Source organism: Plenodomus lingam, assembly GCF_022343315.1.
Source record: "Plenodomus lingam strain CAN1 chromosome Unknown contig_6, whole genome shotgun sequence".
Taxonomy (NCBI): Eukaryota; Fungi; Ascomycota; class Dothideomycetes; order Pleosporales; family Leptosphaeriaceae; genus Plenodomus; species Plenodomus lingam.
This window is the reverse complement of record NW_027093966.1, coordinates 1464423-1477450: the sequence shown is the minus strand read 5'-3', so window position 1 is coordinate 1477450 and position 13028 is coordinate 1464423. Positions and strand designations below refer to the sequence as shown.

General features: G+C 53.5%; 4 protein-coding genes across 4 annotated transcripts; 2 read left to right on the top strand and 2 right to left on the bottom strand.

Annotated features, from left to right (window-relative positions):
* Positions 1-53: 53 nt before the first annotated feature.
* Positions 54-4034, top strand: IAQ61_009709 (uncharacterized protein; the record flags this gene model as incomplete). The annotated part of the gene is made up of 1 exon (XM_066098499.1): positions 54-4034. The coding sequence occupies one exon, from the start codon at positions 54-56 to the stop codon at positions 4032-4034; it is 3981 nt and encodes a 1326-aa protein (XP_065951658.1).
* A 90-nt stretch (positions 4035-4124) lies between these two features.
* IAQ61_009708 (uncharacterized protein) lies at positions 4125-6317 on the bottom strand (the record flags this gene model as incomplete). Its single annotated transcript, XM_003838621.1, has 2 exons — positions 4125-6235; positions 6311-6317. 2 exons carry the CDS (start codon positions 6315-6317, stop codon positions 4125-4127), a joined length of 2118 nt encoding a protein of 705 aa, XP_003838669.1.
* A 1094-nt stretch (positions 6318-7411) lies between these two features.
* On the top strand, positions 7412-9699 carry IAQ61_009707 (uncharacterized protein; the record flags this gene model as incomplete). The annotated part of the gene is made up of 3 exons (XM_003838622.2): positions 7412-7551; positions 7600-8672; positions 8723-9699. Exons 2-3 carry the CDS (start codon positions 7646-7648, stop codon positions 9697-9699), a joined length of 2004 nt encoding a protein of 667 aa, XP_003838670.1. The 5' UTR covers positions 7412-7551; positions 7600-7645.
* A 173-nt stretch (positions 9700-9872) lies between these two features.
* Positions 9873-11168, bottom strand: IAQ61_009706 (uncharacterized protein; the record flags this gene model as incomplete). Its single annotated transcript, XM_066098498.1, has 1 exon — positions 9873-11168. The coding sequence occupies one exon, from the start codon at positions 11166-11168 to the stop codon at positions 9873-9875; it is 1296 nt and encodes a 431-aa protein (XP_065951657.1).
* Positions 11169-13028: the final 1860 nt, after the last annotated feature.

Below are 13028 nucleotides of genomic sequence, written 5' to 3'. Positions count from 1 at the left end.
GGCCGCCCACCCGCCTTTACCTACTTGATGGACCTCGCCCCTGGACGGCGGCTATGGGTGTCACCGGCCTCTGGACCGTCCTGCAGCCTTGCGCGCGCCCCATCAAGATCGAAACGCTGAACAAGAAGCGGCTTGCTGTGGATGCTTCCATCTGGATCTACCAGTTCCTCAAGGCCGTGCGCGACAAGGAAGGCAATGCGCTGCGAAACAGCCATATCGTTGGCTTCTTCCGCCGAATATGCAAGCTCCTCTTCATCGGCATCAAGCCTGTCTTTGTATTCGACGGTGGCGCTCCGGCGCTGAAGCGACAGACGATCCAACATCGCAAGTCGAGGCGCGAGGGTAGGCGCGAGGATGCAGTTAGGACAGCGGGGAAGTTGTTGGCGATTCAGATGCAGCGTGTGGCCGAGGAGGAGGAGAAGAAACGGAAGGAGGCGGCGAAGCGCTCACGGGATGGGGAACCACAGCATCAAGCCCAAGAAGAGGAGATCCCGGACGACTTGGTATACGCTGAGGAATTGCTGCAAACAAAGGAAGAGCGTGTGGAGAAGCGCGCGACCACATTCAAGAGGAAAGACCAATACCATCTGCCTGATCTGGGAAGGTCCATGTCGGAAATGGGCGCAGCGAACGATCCTCGGGTCATGTCCTTGGAGGAGCTGGAGGAATACGCACGCCATTTTGATCGTGGCGAAGACATCAACGTCTACGACTTCTCCAAGATCGACTTTGACGGCCCCTTCTTTCAAAGTTTGCCTCCCGCCGATCGATACAACATCTTGAATGCGGCTAGGCTGAGGAGTCGGCTGAGAATGGGGCATTCCAAGGAGCAGCTTGATGCCATGTTTCCGGACAGAATGGCTTTCTCCAAATTCCAGATTGAACGTGTGCGTGAGCGAAATGATCTTACTCAACGCTTGATGAACCTCAATGGCATGAATGACAATGCGTTTGGTTCTGGAACCTCTAATCGAGTCGCAGGAGAGCGAGATAGGGAGTACGTGCTTGTCAAAAATGATGGCGTCGAAGGTGGCTGGGCCTTGGGTGTCGTGCAAAAAGACGAGGGCACTGAGCAGAAGCCCATCGTTGTTGATATGCCCAAGCCCCCTCCTGAGGAAGAGTGGGAAGATGAGGATGACTTTGAAGACGTACCGATTGAAGGACTAAACCGGTTACCGAAGCCACCTCCTGGTATGAGCGCAAAAGAGAGAGAGGGTCGCGAGTTCATTGCCAACGAATTAGCGACGCGGCGTCGACGCTTCTACAACTCCAGAAAAGACAGCCCAGCAGCACACCCTAGACAACGGAAATCATCGCCTGTGAATAAAGACCCAGATTCACTTTTCCTTGCTGAGGACAACGAGGAGCAAGATTGGGAGAACGTGCCCATCGATGGTGGTGACGATTTGTTCGAAGATGGAGGTGATGGCATAGAGACCGAACAGCTACAACAAGCCATTGCTCTCTCAATGCAAACAGAAACTCGCGAGGAACAAGACGCATTGGAGATTGCAGACGATGATGTCGTTCGTGAGGTATATCAGCAAAAGCGTGCTACAGAGTCAAACCCCTTTGCAGGCAAGCACAGGCCCAAAGGACTTGCCGCAGTCGCAAAAATGGCAAACCAGCATAGTCACAAAGCTGCGCCAAAGGGCCCATTCGAAGGGAGCGATAGTGAGGACGACATGGACCTCCAAGCAGCGTTAGCGGAGTCACGCAAGTCCAAGCGGCCTATCAACCCACGGCAGCCATCACTCAAACCTCAGTCCCAGGCGCATGTCCCAGCTGCTAAACCCGCACCAAAGTCCAGGAATGCACCAGGATTTGACGGACCTTTGCCATTTGAGAAACTCAATCTCGGCAACTCTCTGCTTGGCAAGAAGAAGATGGAGCAGCTTGAAGCCGATACGGCCGGTGGTTTCGAGAGGGACCTTGGTGCAGACAGAGACAAAGCAGCGCCGTTGCCTCCGTGGTTCAAAGGAGAGCGAGACATTGCGGCAGAATTGACAACGACACGGCAGGAAGAGAAGGAGGTTTGGGAGGAGGCGAAGGAAGAAGAGAAATCACGCTTCCAATTTCAAAAACTACCACGCCTGCGCAAAGAAGAAACTAGAGAGATTATTGATCTGGATGCACCGGCTAGTCAAAGTCAGCAGCAGGTTAATCCAGTGGATGACGAGGAAGATGATGATGAGCCAATGGAAGATGTGTTGGTTCAAAAAGAATTGAACATGGGCGATCTTGCCGATAAAGTAAGAGCTGAGCCCCCGAAACCACTGTCTCCTGGCCAGAGATTGCCACCGCCTCAGGAACCAGTCCCGGCAACTAAAACGCCTTTTGCACAGGATTCAGAAGAGGATGAGGCAGTGGACTGGTCAGAGAGTGAGCCTGAGGAAGAGAGGAGGGTACAGAAAAACCAGAAGCTTGCAAATAAGACTACTCCTCCCATCCGAGAACCTTCAGAGTCTCCATCTGAAGAGTTCGAGGATGTGCCCATGCAAGGTGAACCTGCTTCTCATCCCGTCCCTTCGACATCACTGTCAGTAGAGTATGAAGACGTGTCAATGGAAATTACAAACGCTCCTCTATCAAAACCGTCAAAATCACCATCACCAGAATTCGAAGACGTTCCAATACGACCCGCTCGACCCCGCCGACCCCGTCGAGAATCGTCCCCTGCCAAAATGGAAGGTCCAGACGACCTCCTCGTTCCCATCGTTCCCCACGATGCCATCCCAGACTCCTTAATTCCTCCAGACCTCCCTGCCAACGATTCCGATCAATACTCCGACCCAGAGGACGAAGAGCTCTTCGCCTCCCTGGCCCAAGAAGCCTCAGAGCACGCCCGCTTTGCCCAAGAGTTAAACGCCAACACGGCTGTGAGCGTCGACTTTGACAAAGAACTCAAGCAGCTCCGCGCCCAACAAAAGAAGGACCGCAGAGACGCAGATGAAGTCACGCAAACCATGATAACAGAGTGCCAGCACCTCCTCACATTATTTGGCCTACCCTACATCACCGCGCCTATGGAAGCCGAAGCACAATGCGCCGAACTCGTTTCCCTGGGACTCGTCGACGGCATCGTAACAGACGACTCGGACACCTTTCTCTTCGGTGGCACCCGCGTCTACAAAAACATGTTCAACGCCGCCAAATTCGTAGAATGCTACCTCGCCTCCGACCTCGCCTCCGAATTCTCCCTCACACGCGACAAACTCATCGCCATTGCCCAACTCCTCGGCTCAGACTACACGCCCGGTATCCCGGGCATCGGCCCCGTCACCGCCCTCGAAATCCTCTCCGAATTCCCAGACCTCGAGCAGTTCAAGCAGTGGTGGACGGGCGTGCAAGATGGCTCTATTCCCAAGGCTGCAGACGCTACCTCTCCTTTTCGCAAACGCTTCCGCAAAAATCAGGCCACGAAGCTTTTTCTCCCCCCAACCTTTCCCGATCCCAGGGTAGCGGACGCATATCTGCATCCCGAGGTCGATTCCGACCCGCAGCCGTTTGAATGGGGTGTACCGGACCTCGCGGCCCTGAGGGCTTTTTTGCAGAGCCAGATTGGCTGGTCCTGGGAACGCACTGATGAGGTGCTTGTCCCTGTGATTCGCGATATGAATCGCAGAGAGAAGGAGGGTACGCAGGCGAATATCACGAGGTTCTTTGAGGGTGGTGTTGGGGCTGGTGCGTTTGCGCCTAGGGTTCGGGGACAGGCAGCGGAGAGTGCGGTGGGGGGGAGGACGAGGGGGAAGGGGGCGTCTGGGAAGAGGCTAGGGGCTGCGTTGGAGAGGTTGGCGGAGAGGGAGGGGGCAAGGAGTGCAGTGGATGGACGGGGGGAGAGCGAGGAGCAGGAAGCAGAAAAAGGTGTTGATGATATTGAGACTGCAACTGTGGATGCAGTGCCCACAAAGAGAAAAGTCGGTCAAACACAGACTTCGCTCGCCGAAGACGATTTCGACACCCCAGACGATGACCAAGACGACGAGTATCAAGTCCCGAGGAAGAAGAAGACTAGGAAGTCTTGTAAGAAATAGAACCACATACCAATTGATCAATTCAGACTGCCTCTCTGGCATATATATATCTATATGCACCACCCACTCTTTCCCCCCCTCCATCCCAGCCTAAAGCCTCACCCTACCTCCCTCAATCGCCTTCAAATCCTCCACCCCAAACCGCACATACGTGTCGCCCCTCCACCAATACAAGACATCTCCTGCCTGTTCCACCGCGGCAACGTCGATGCCCTGATTCTGCAAGTCGGTCTTTTGCTGCTTCATTGTGCCTGTGGCGGCCATGTTGCGGGTTACACGAAGGAAGAGGGGGCGGGCAAAGGGCGGGAGATGAGTGGAGAGGTGTGAGGCCAGGGAGGAAAGAGTTTGGGGTGTGGGAAGAGGAAGGGGTTGGTGGTTGTGATTAGATGTATGAGATGAATTGGAAAGGGAGGATGAAGACATAGACTTGAAGTCAGAAGTAGTAGTCGTAGTCGTGACAAACTCCTCGCCCAACACGACCGCCGCACAACCAGCCCGGCCATCATGTCCCGGCACAACAACACCATACACATTCGCCTCGACAACGGCGCCATGCCGCCCCAACGCCTCCCCAACTTCCGCCGTACTCACATTCTCCGCCTTCCACCGAAATGTATCCCCCAGCCGATCGACAAACCACCAGCGGCCCTGGCTGTCGCGGCGTACCAGGTCTCCGGACCGAAAGTACGCATCACCGTGCTTGAAGACGTTGCGCGCGATTTTCGAGTCCGTGGCCGAGGTGTTGTTGAAGTAGCCCTGGAACTTGTCGCGCGTGTTGTGTGGGTCGAGGGCGTAGAGGAGTTCGCCTGGTTCGTTGGGAGGGCAGGGTTCGCAGAGGGAGGTTTTGGGGGAGCGGAGGAGGGTAGGTGGGGAGGTTGTGGTGTCGATGCGGACGAGGGCGAGGGTTCTGTTTAGCAGGAGGGAGGCGAGGGTGCCGGTGCGGCCAATGGCGCCGCTGGAAAAGGTGTTTGCTGAGTAATTGAACAAGCCGCCCGGTGCTTCTGTGGCAGCGTAGAATTCGTAGATTGAGGTGATGCCAAAGCGGGACTTGAAGCGGTCCCAGACGTCTGGGCGGAGCCCGTTGCCAAAGGCAGAGTGGACTTTGTGCTGCGTGTCCAAGGGGGAGGGGGGCGCGGAGAGCAGGTAGCGGCATGTTTCGCCGACGTAGTGGAGAATGGTTGCGTTGCTGGCGCGGATTTCGGGCCAGAATGTCTTGTGGGAAAATTTCTGGGAGAGGCTGAGGGTGCCGCCGGCGCGGAGGACGGCACATACGCCTAGGATTGAGGCGGAGCTGTGGTAGAGGGGCATGGAGGTGTATATGACTTCGGTTTTCAGATTGAGCCACAGGGCTACGCCGTGCGAGCCCGCGGTGGCTTTGCCCCAGGACATGATGGCGGGTTTGGGGAGGCCGGTGGTGCCAGAGGTGTATATGAGCATGGCCATGCTTGTGCGGGTTTGCTGTGAGCGAGAGGAGTCTGGGAGGCGGGTTGGGGCCAGAGCGAGTATCATAGCAGTCAATGTTTTATCGAAGCATACCACTTCGAGCTGGCGTTGGGGGGATCGAGATTCGGAGACGGCGCCAGCTTCGATGGCTGCTTGTGGTGTTGTGGTCTGGTTCCTGACAGACTTTGGGATGTCACTTTCCTCCATGTTGAAGGTGTACATGATCTTGTCTGCCCGTGAATCTTCCTCACGAACAAAGCCATGCTCTTTCAACACCTCCTCCTCATACTTGTCTCTGCCCTTCTCGTCTACCAACACCAATCTCGCCGTACTAGTCTTGACCGTATGAACCAAGGCCTTCCCCTTCAGATTCGTATTCACAAACGCCGGTTTCGCCCCAATACTCCACAGCGCAAACCACACCCACACAAAAACCTCGCTGTTTAAAAAGTCCATGGCGACGATGTCATCTTTGGCCACACCCTTGGCCGTCAACCACGTCGCGTACTTGAGCACCGTCTCGTAGGCCTGGGCATACGTCCATGTTTGGCCATGGAAGATGATGAACGGGTGGTGAGCGCGGGAAGATTTGGCGTGCGCTTCGAGCTGGTAGAAGAGGTTTAGGGTGTCGGAACGTTCGTGCAAAGCGCTGCTGAGGGTGCCGCGAATGAAGGCGGAGAGGAGCTGGAAGTCGTAGGTCAGGCCGTGGCGGGCGTTGAGGTATGCAAGACCTGCGGCTGCAGCAGGAAGGGCGAGGACTACAGGCAGATATGGTTGTCAATGATTGGCCGGGTGAATGTTGGGGTAATCTGGTAGATTGTTATTGTGCTTACGAGACATGATCGAAGTCCAAACAGAGCGTGAGAGGCACAGACGGGAATCACGGCATGTAATCAAGATGGGCCAATGAACAGTAAGATGACGCAAATGCTCAATACATTGCAAGACACGAAGAGATGATTTTGACGCTTCCAGTCTGTGCAAAGAGGGCTGGAGCTTGGGTTCATGCTCCAACCGTCCACTGTCCAGCGCCGTGACATCAAACGATGGATGTTGTGGAGCCGAGGCATCTTGGACACGCTACCGGTGCCTTAAGCTCATGCGCTCGGGTGGTTTGAGTATCATGTGATCTGCCACTGCCACATCCTGGCTATTTTCACAGCACAAGACAAGTAACGTGATCCTCAAACCAGTCGAGATAACTAGTACTACCGGTATACCAGTGGGGATCTCCCCAGCTGAACCACACTCGACGACGACGACGACGACGACGACGCCTCCTCCACATCTGCGCTATGATAGTATCCCTCAGTTAGATAGCGCTGGGCTGATACTCGACCCCTATGTTCAAATCCCCAATTCTTCACCCCTGCGAGCAACTCGTCGAAATTAGATAGATGGCCACGTAAAACATGGAAAGGTCCTGAACGGGACGACTAACCCAAGTACCGTAGGTACCGGTAGACAGTATTCATAAGCATGGTCATCGACGACGGCCTTGCTTCGCACCTCTATTGAAACTATTTACGTGGAGCGAAAGTAAGGAGAACTACCGGTACCTCTAGCATTCGTGATCAGCATGGCTGGCATCATATTACATTCCATCCAAACCTGTACAAGACATCGCATTTCGTTCCAAACCATCTCTCTATCAAGCACACATTACCTTCCATGTCCTCTACATTTTGAAGCTCCTCACTGTCTTTCCATTCTCAATTGTTTTGCGATTGTCTTCCCCAGTCTTGAGCAAGGCAATCCCCCTTGCACCAAAACCTTGCACAGCATCACAAGAACACCCAACCATTCAAGCCGCCATGGCTGCACCATCAACGCCTACCATGCCCTCGACGCGCACAAAGGAAAGGCGTGTTTAACAACAATGGCCAAACACATCCCAGGGAATGGCCGCATGCGGCAAGAACCGCAACTGCTGAGTTCCACCCACCTTTGTTTTGACCTGGAACAAAGACATCTGGCTTTGCTCAAGAAGCTGTGAAATGTCTTGACGGATCTATCCTCCGCTTCAATTCCTGTCAATTCCAGCAAGACGTTTTGATTCAGAGAGGATTGCTTGGTATGTGTGAAACGGTCGTGCACGCAGGAAGCTGCTAATAGATGAAAGAAATCGGTTTGCGTTGGAAAAGTAGGACTGTGACGAAAACGCAAGCATGTCATCTAGATACCATCACCATCACGCTGATGATGCGATGGATCTCACTGACCTCTCTGACGCCGAGGAAATCTACGCAATCGGCGAGGCAGACAACACGCAACGGGACTACTACAACCGCCGTCTGAGAGAAGCCATCAACTACCTGGCCGAAGAAGGTGGGCAAGATTCGCCTGCCACCTACATGAGCCGTGTCTACCGCATCGACGAGGCTCTTGTGCAGCTCCTGCCTCAGACTGGCAGTGACTATGATCGCCAGCTGTACCGAACGGTCCGCGCCATGGTGGACGAAGTACACGAAGAGTATGACAATGCCAAAGAGGAAATCAATCTACAAACCAGAAACGCTGAACTCGATGCGGCATACTACACGCCGTACACGCCGTCCGTTTCGGAGGCTCTTTACAGGGAAGAAGAAGACCTGCCAGAGCCATCAACGAGGTATACCCGAAAACGTCCCACAACTTCTATGAAGTCTCTGCCTCGTGAGCAGGCTAAGTCGTATACTAAGCTTCAACAACAACAAACTGAGCAAGTTTCTGCGTCGCAAGCTGTCACGCCCCTCGGCCCACGCTCCCATGACTCGCAAGATAATGTAGATTTCGAGCGAAGCTACGAACACAGTGGACCTAACAGTGCGCCCGAGAGATGGTACAGAGATATGCCAGCCTGTCTTCCCTTCCCAGAAACCCACCAAATGGAGGCCTGGGAGACTTTAAAAATCAACTTTGATATTTCTGACTACGGAAAGAAACTCAAGGCTGAAGGCAAAGTTGTCGAGACCAACATTCCTTTCAACCACCCCGCCTTGGCGAAGTACAAAAACTTGCCTCATTACGAGTCTGGATCGAGGTTCAAGCTCCCGCACGGGAGGCAGGAGGATTATGATAGGATTCGCAGGCTCGCGACCGAAGAGCTTTTGGCCAAGACTGTCAAGGATTTCAATGAGGATATTCAAACAGATGCTGAAGTATCAGGATATGCCCCACACGCATTCTTGGGCCGATTCTCGACAGGAAAGCAAGGTCAGTGTCCTGTCCGATCACATGAACTACACTCAACTAAGTGCGAACAGTGAGCCCAGAGCCTGATCTCCCAACAGCACTCCGTGGTGCTCTTAGTACAACGCCTACCAAATCCTCCAGATCACGCGCTGCTATCACCCCGAGGACCACTAGCTCCAAGACCGCTGCAACCAAAGCTGCCACTCTTAAGACCGCCATTGAGGCTAGGAAATCAAACACGAAACCCATCGTCCAAATCTCCTCTCCCAGCCATGAATCCTCGCAACCAAAAAACCCCACGCCAGCCGGCCAAACAACACGCGCAGGAGCAGCAATGCGGAAATTCTCAGACTCTCGCAAGCAAGCTCTCTGTCACAGCCCCCGACGCGAGAGTCTATTGCAAACTGCACTGCGTACCCCAGAGAGTCCTTCTGACGGTAAATCCCCGCCCCGGCCTGCAACACCCGGTCCGAAGCGAGAAAAGAGTACGCCGAAGACATCTACGCTGTCTTCTAAACCCGTGACTTCTTCGCTTAAGAGAGGAGATCGTGTCGTTTCTCCTAAAGTAGGCGTTCCATCCCCTAGGGTTGCAACTTCGGTTCTGGAAAAGAAACCCGTTACACCTACTCACAGCCGTCTCCACAAGACCACCCCTTCTACAACTAGCAAGCCCTTGGCCCGCACACCAATCCCCGTACCCACATCCTCTGCACCCAAACCCGCACCCAAACACAGCATCAAGCGCAAACGCAGCCTCGGCTCGGAATACTACACCCCCGACGGCAAGCGCCGGAGATCCGTGGGCTCTGAGGAATTTTCCCCCTGGGACAAGACGCTGAGATCTGATGGGGCTGCGAAGGTCGGGAGTGCGAGTGGGAGTGAGAGTGATGGGGGGAGGGGTGAAGGTGTGAGGAAGAGTAGGGCGAGCAAGGCGGCGGTGGTGGGAAGGCAGGTTAAGAGGAGGGTTGTTAGTGAGAGAACGGTGGAGAGTGTGAGCAAGGTGAGGAGGGTTGGAGGTGTTGGTTTGGGGGATCGGGGGGTGGTGTAAAGGGATGTGCTGGTATGAGTCGGAGATGTTAAGATAGCAGTATGATGTATTCAGATATTTCATTTACGTCTAGTATTTCCTTGATCAATATAGTATACATTCCACCCATCTATCCACCACCCATTCCCTCAATATCCTCAAAACCACAACACCACCACCATCCGTCTCCCCCCTCACCCAACAACCCCCCTCCACCCCCTCCTCCCCACAAACCCCCCAACCCCCTCATCACCCTCAACATCCCTCGCCAACCTCCCCGTAACAACACTCCTCTCCACCTCCCTCCCCCCCACAAAAAACGCTTCAAACCCTCCCCCGTCTCCACTTCTCACCCACCTCCCCTTTCCCTCCCCACACGCACCCTTCTCAAGCACAAATCCGCTGCTCCGCCGATCGAGCTGCAGAAACCAGTGGCGTTGGTGGACACTGCCAATGGAGTTTGTGGCGCCGGGGTAGGCGTTGGTGGTGCGGGTTTGGGTGGTTTGCTGGGTATCGCTGTCGGTGGATGTGTCGAGGGTGTTGTTGGGCGCGGTGGAGAGGGCTTCCGGGTCTTGCTTTAGGGGGGCGGGTTGGGAGTGGTGTGGAAAGAGGGTGTTTGCGGTGGTTTGGGGGTCTGTGGTATGGGGTTTCCGATGGTGGGGGGCGGATGTGGTACTGGTTGAGGGGAGACGCAGGATGATGGTGTAGGAAGGGGGTAGGTGTGTGCCGTGCAGACGGAGGCGAATGTATTTAGATTGGAAGGCTGAGATGAGTTTGTCGTTTTCTTGTTTGTCGGGGGGGTATGGGGATCCGGTTGTTTTTCGGTCATCTTTCTCTTCGTCAGTACTGCTATGTTCATCTTCACTCGTCTGCGGACTCGCTGCATCACCCCTGCTCGTCGTGGCTCTCCGTGATAAAATACTATAAGTCCCCGTGTCCCAAATCAGCAGGCTCCCCGTCTCATGGCTTGCACTCTCGATCAAGTGGTTCCAGAAATTGTGCACTCTGGTCTCCACCGCCAATCTGCCAATGCTACGTGAGTTTGGGTCCCCGGGGAGACCTTTGGGGATGGCGAAGGAGAGGGAGCTGGTTTCTGAAAATTGCAGGCGCAAGTCGTAGTGTACGCCAGCGCGGGGGTGATTATGCTGATGGACGACGAAGTGGTGACCACGGGGATTACAGTTGGATGTATAGAGGTCGGAGAAGTTGCAAAGGGGGAGTCGTGGGATGAAGGGATCTGTTGGGCGACTAAGTTTAGAGAAGTGGGCTCGAAAGTAGGAGAGGTGGTTGTCTATTCTTGCTTTTCCGGCCTCAACTTCAGCTAGGGTGGGCTGGGGGCATTTGTCTGGCGATGTGCTTTCGTGGAGATTATTTGGGGCTGGTTTTGGAATCATGTCTTCTTTTGGTACCAGACTGTCTGAAGTCTTTCTTCGTTTCGCAGGTCGTGGTGGCGATATGTCTCGCGCGAGACTGGGTGGAAGATCAACCATCTTGTTCCAGTGCCCACTGCAATCTGGGATTTATTGGATTAAAATTTGCCGATTGGTGGTGAGGTGATTCTCTTCTATAATGAGTAACGAGGAGACAAAAAGAACAGAGCATCGGGGGTTTGCCGTATGGTAGTGACGTCATGCGTCTAGACATCTAATGTTGAACACAACTGTCTTTGTCAAAATTAGAATTACGAGCTATATTAGCATCGTGATTACATAGTAAAAGTACATAGGCCAGCTTCTCTGCTTTAGATAGTGCCCGCCTAACCAGTCAACCCCTATGCGCTGTTACTATAGTGCTCGCATTAACCATGTAACTGTATACACCTAGCTACAACAAGGCAGATTCGTCAATCGTCATATCCTCGCTTTAAAATGCCATGTATCTTAGCAGCTTCTATCTGGTTAATAAACTAAAGAAGGACACTGTTATCAGCCCAACCCTTGGTCCCTTGCATTGTGGCTGCTAGCGACCTTGCGACGCGCAAACGTACGGTACCGGTAAATGCAAGTAGATATTATATCTAAAGCAAGCGCTGTCTTCTAGCCCTGCCCACTCATCTAAGTTTCCACACGCAAACTACCAGAAAATGCAACAAGTCGAAAGCGCTGCGTCAATCATTGCCGTAGAGATCTTCGCAGTCAACTCTCTTGATTCGGCTCACCTTACTGGGCAATCTTCATATCCTACATATTCTACAGTACAGACGCTGATCTGGCTTTCGAGGCCTTGCAGCGCCCTTTGCATGTACATACGAAAATTGCGTCTGTGTCGGTGAATAGGGTGTTATTGTGACGTCTTCACTCGTGGCTTTCCAAGATGAAGATATTGCGATGCAAGATGCGTTCACTAACCAAGGCAGTGAGTGTGACAGACCAACCCACCGGCTCAAAACGCGCACAACGTCTGGTAATGAGCGAATTCTAGACAGATATATGCCGGTATTGGGTCGGTAGGTCCCAACAATGGTAAATGATAGAAAAATAAAGATGTGCCGTAAAGAGGTGAAAGTGGGATGACTTTGCAGGAATCAAACATCCCGACTGGCAGTGGCCTCATTGGTCACAAATCATGTCTAATTGGAGAAACAAGACTTTCTCATAGTAACAAGAGCACTGGAAAATTCGCAAGAGTAAGGCCCGATGGAAAGAATGGTGATAGTTGGCGTCCGAATACAGGCGCACCGGCGGGAGGAACGCACATGAGACTAAATCGGAGTCACCAGGGAAAGACCAATGCGTCTGCCTAACTTTTGACACGCAGTATTCCTCAGCAAACCCGACAGCGCAAACGCCATTCACCATACTATGCAATCACGTGGCTAGCGAGACTAAACGGCGACTACCGGTATCTAAGACGGCACCCGGCTCCCCAACCACCAACAAAACCGACAACCACTCACCTACCCTTTCTCCCTCACCCTCGCCAGACCCTCCGTCCTCAACACACATATACAACAAAATCACCACCCCACCCCATCTCCACAATCCCCCTATCCAATTCCCTCCCCCTCGCCCCGAATATCCACAATGACGCCTTCCCCTCCCATCCGTCTCAAGCTTCACCTTCACCACCTCACCACCATCCCAACCCCCCGACTTCCCACCTCAGCATACCCGGCGCCCCCTGAAAACATCCACACCTTCTCCATCCTGCCTCTGCCCAGCAAGAAAAAAAATTCCAAAAACTCCAACAAAAATCGACGCGAACACTTGAGCGCAACGTCCACGTCTTTTCTTCTTCTTCGCGTCTGAATAGCAGAGTTCGTAGTGTACGTCGCTGCAAAACGACAAGAAGAATTTTCAAGGCGCGGGTACAAAGTTGCTGGGGATATACGTGAGAGAAGTGTGTGTTTT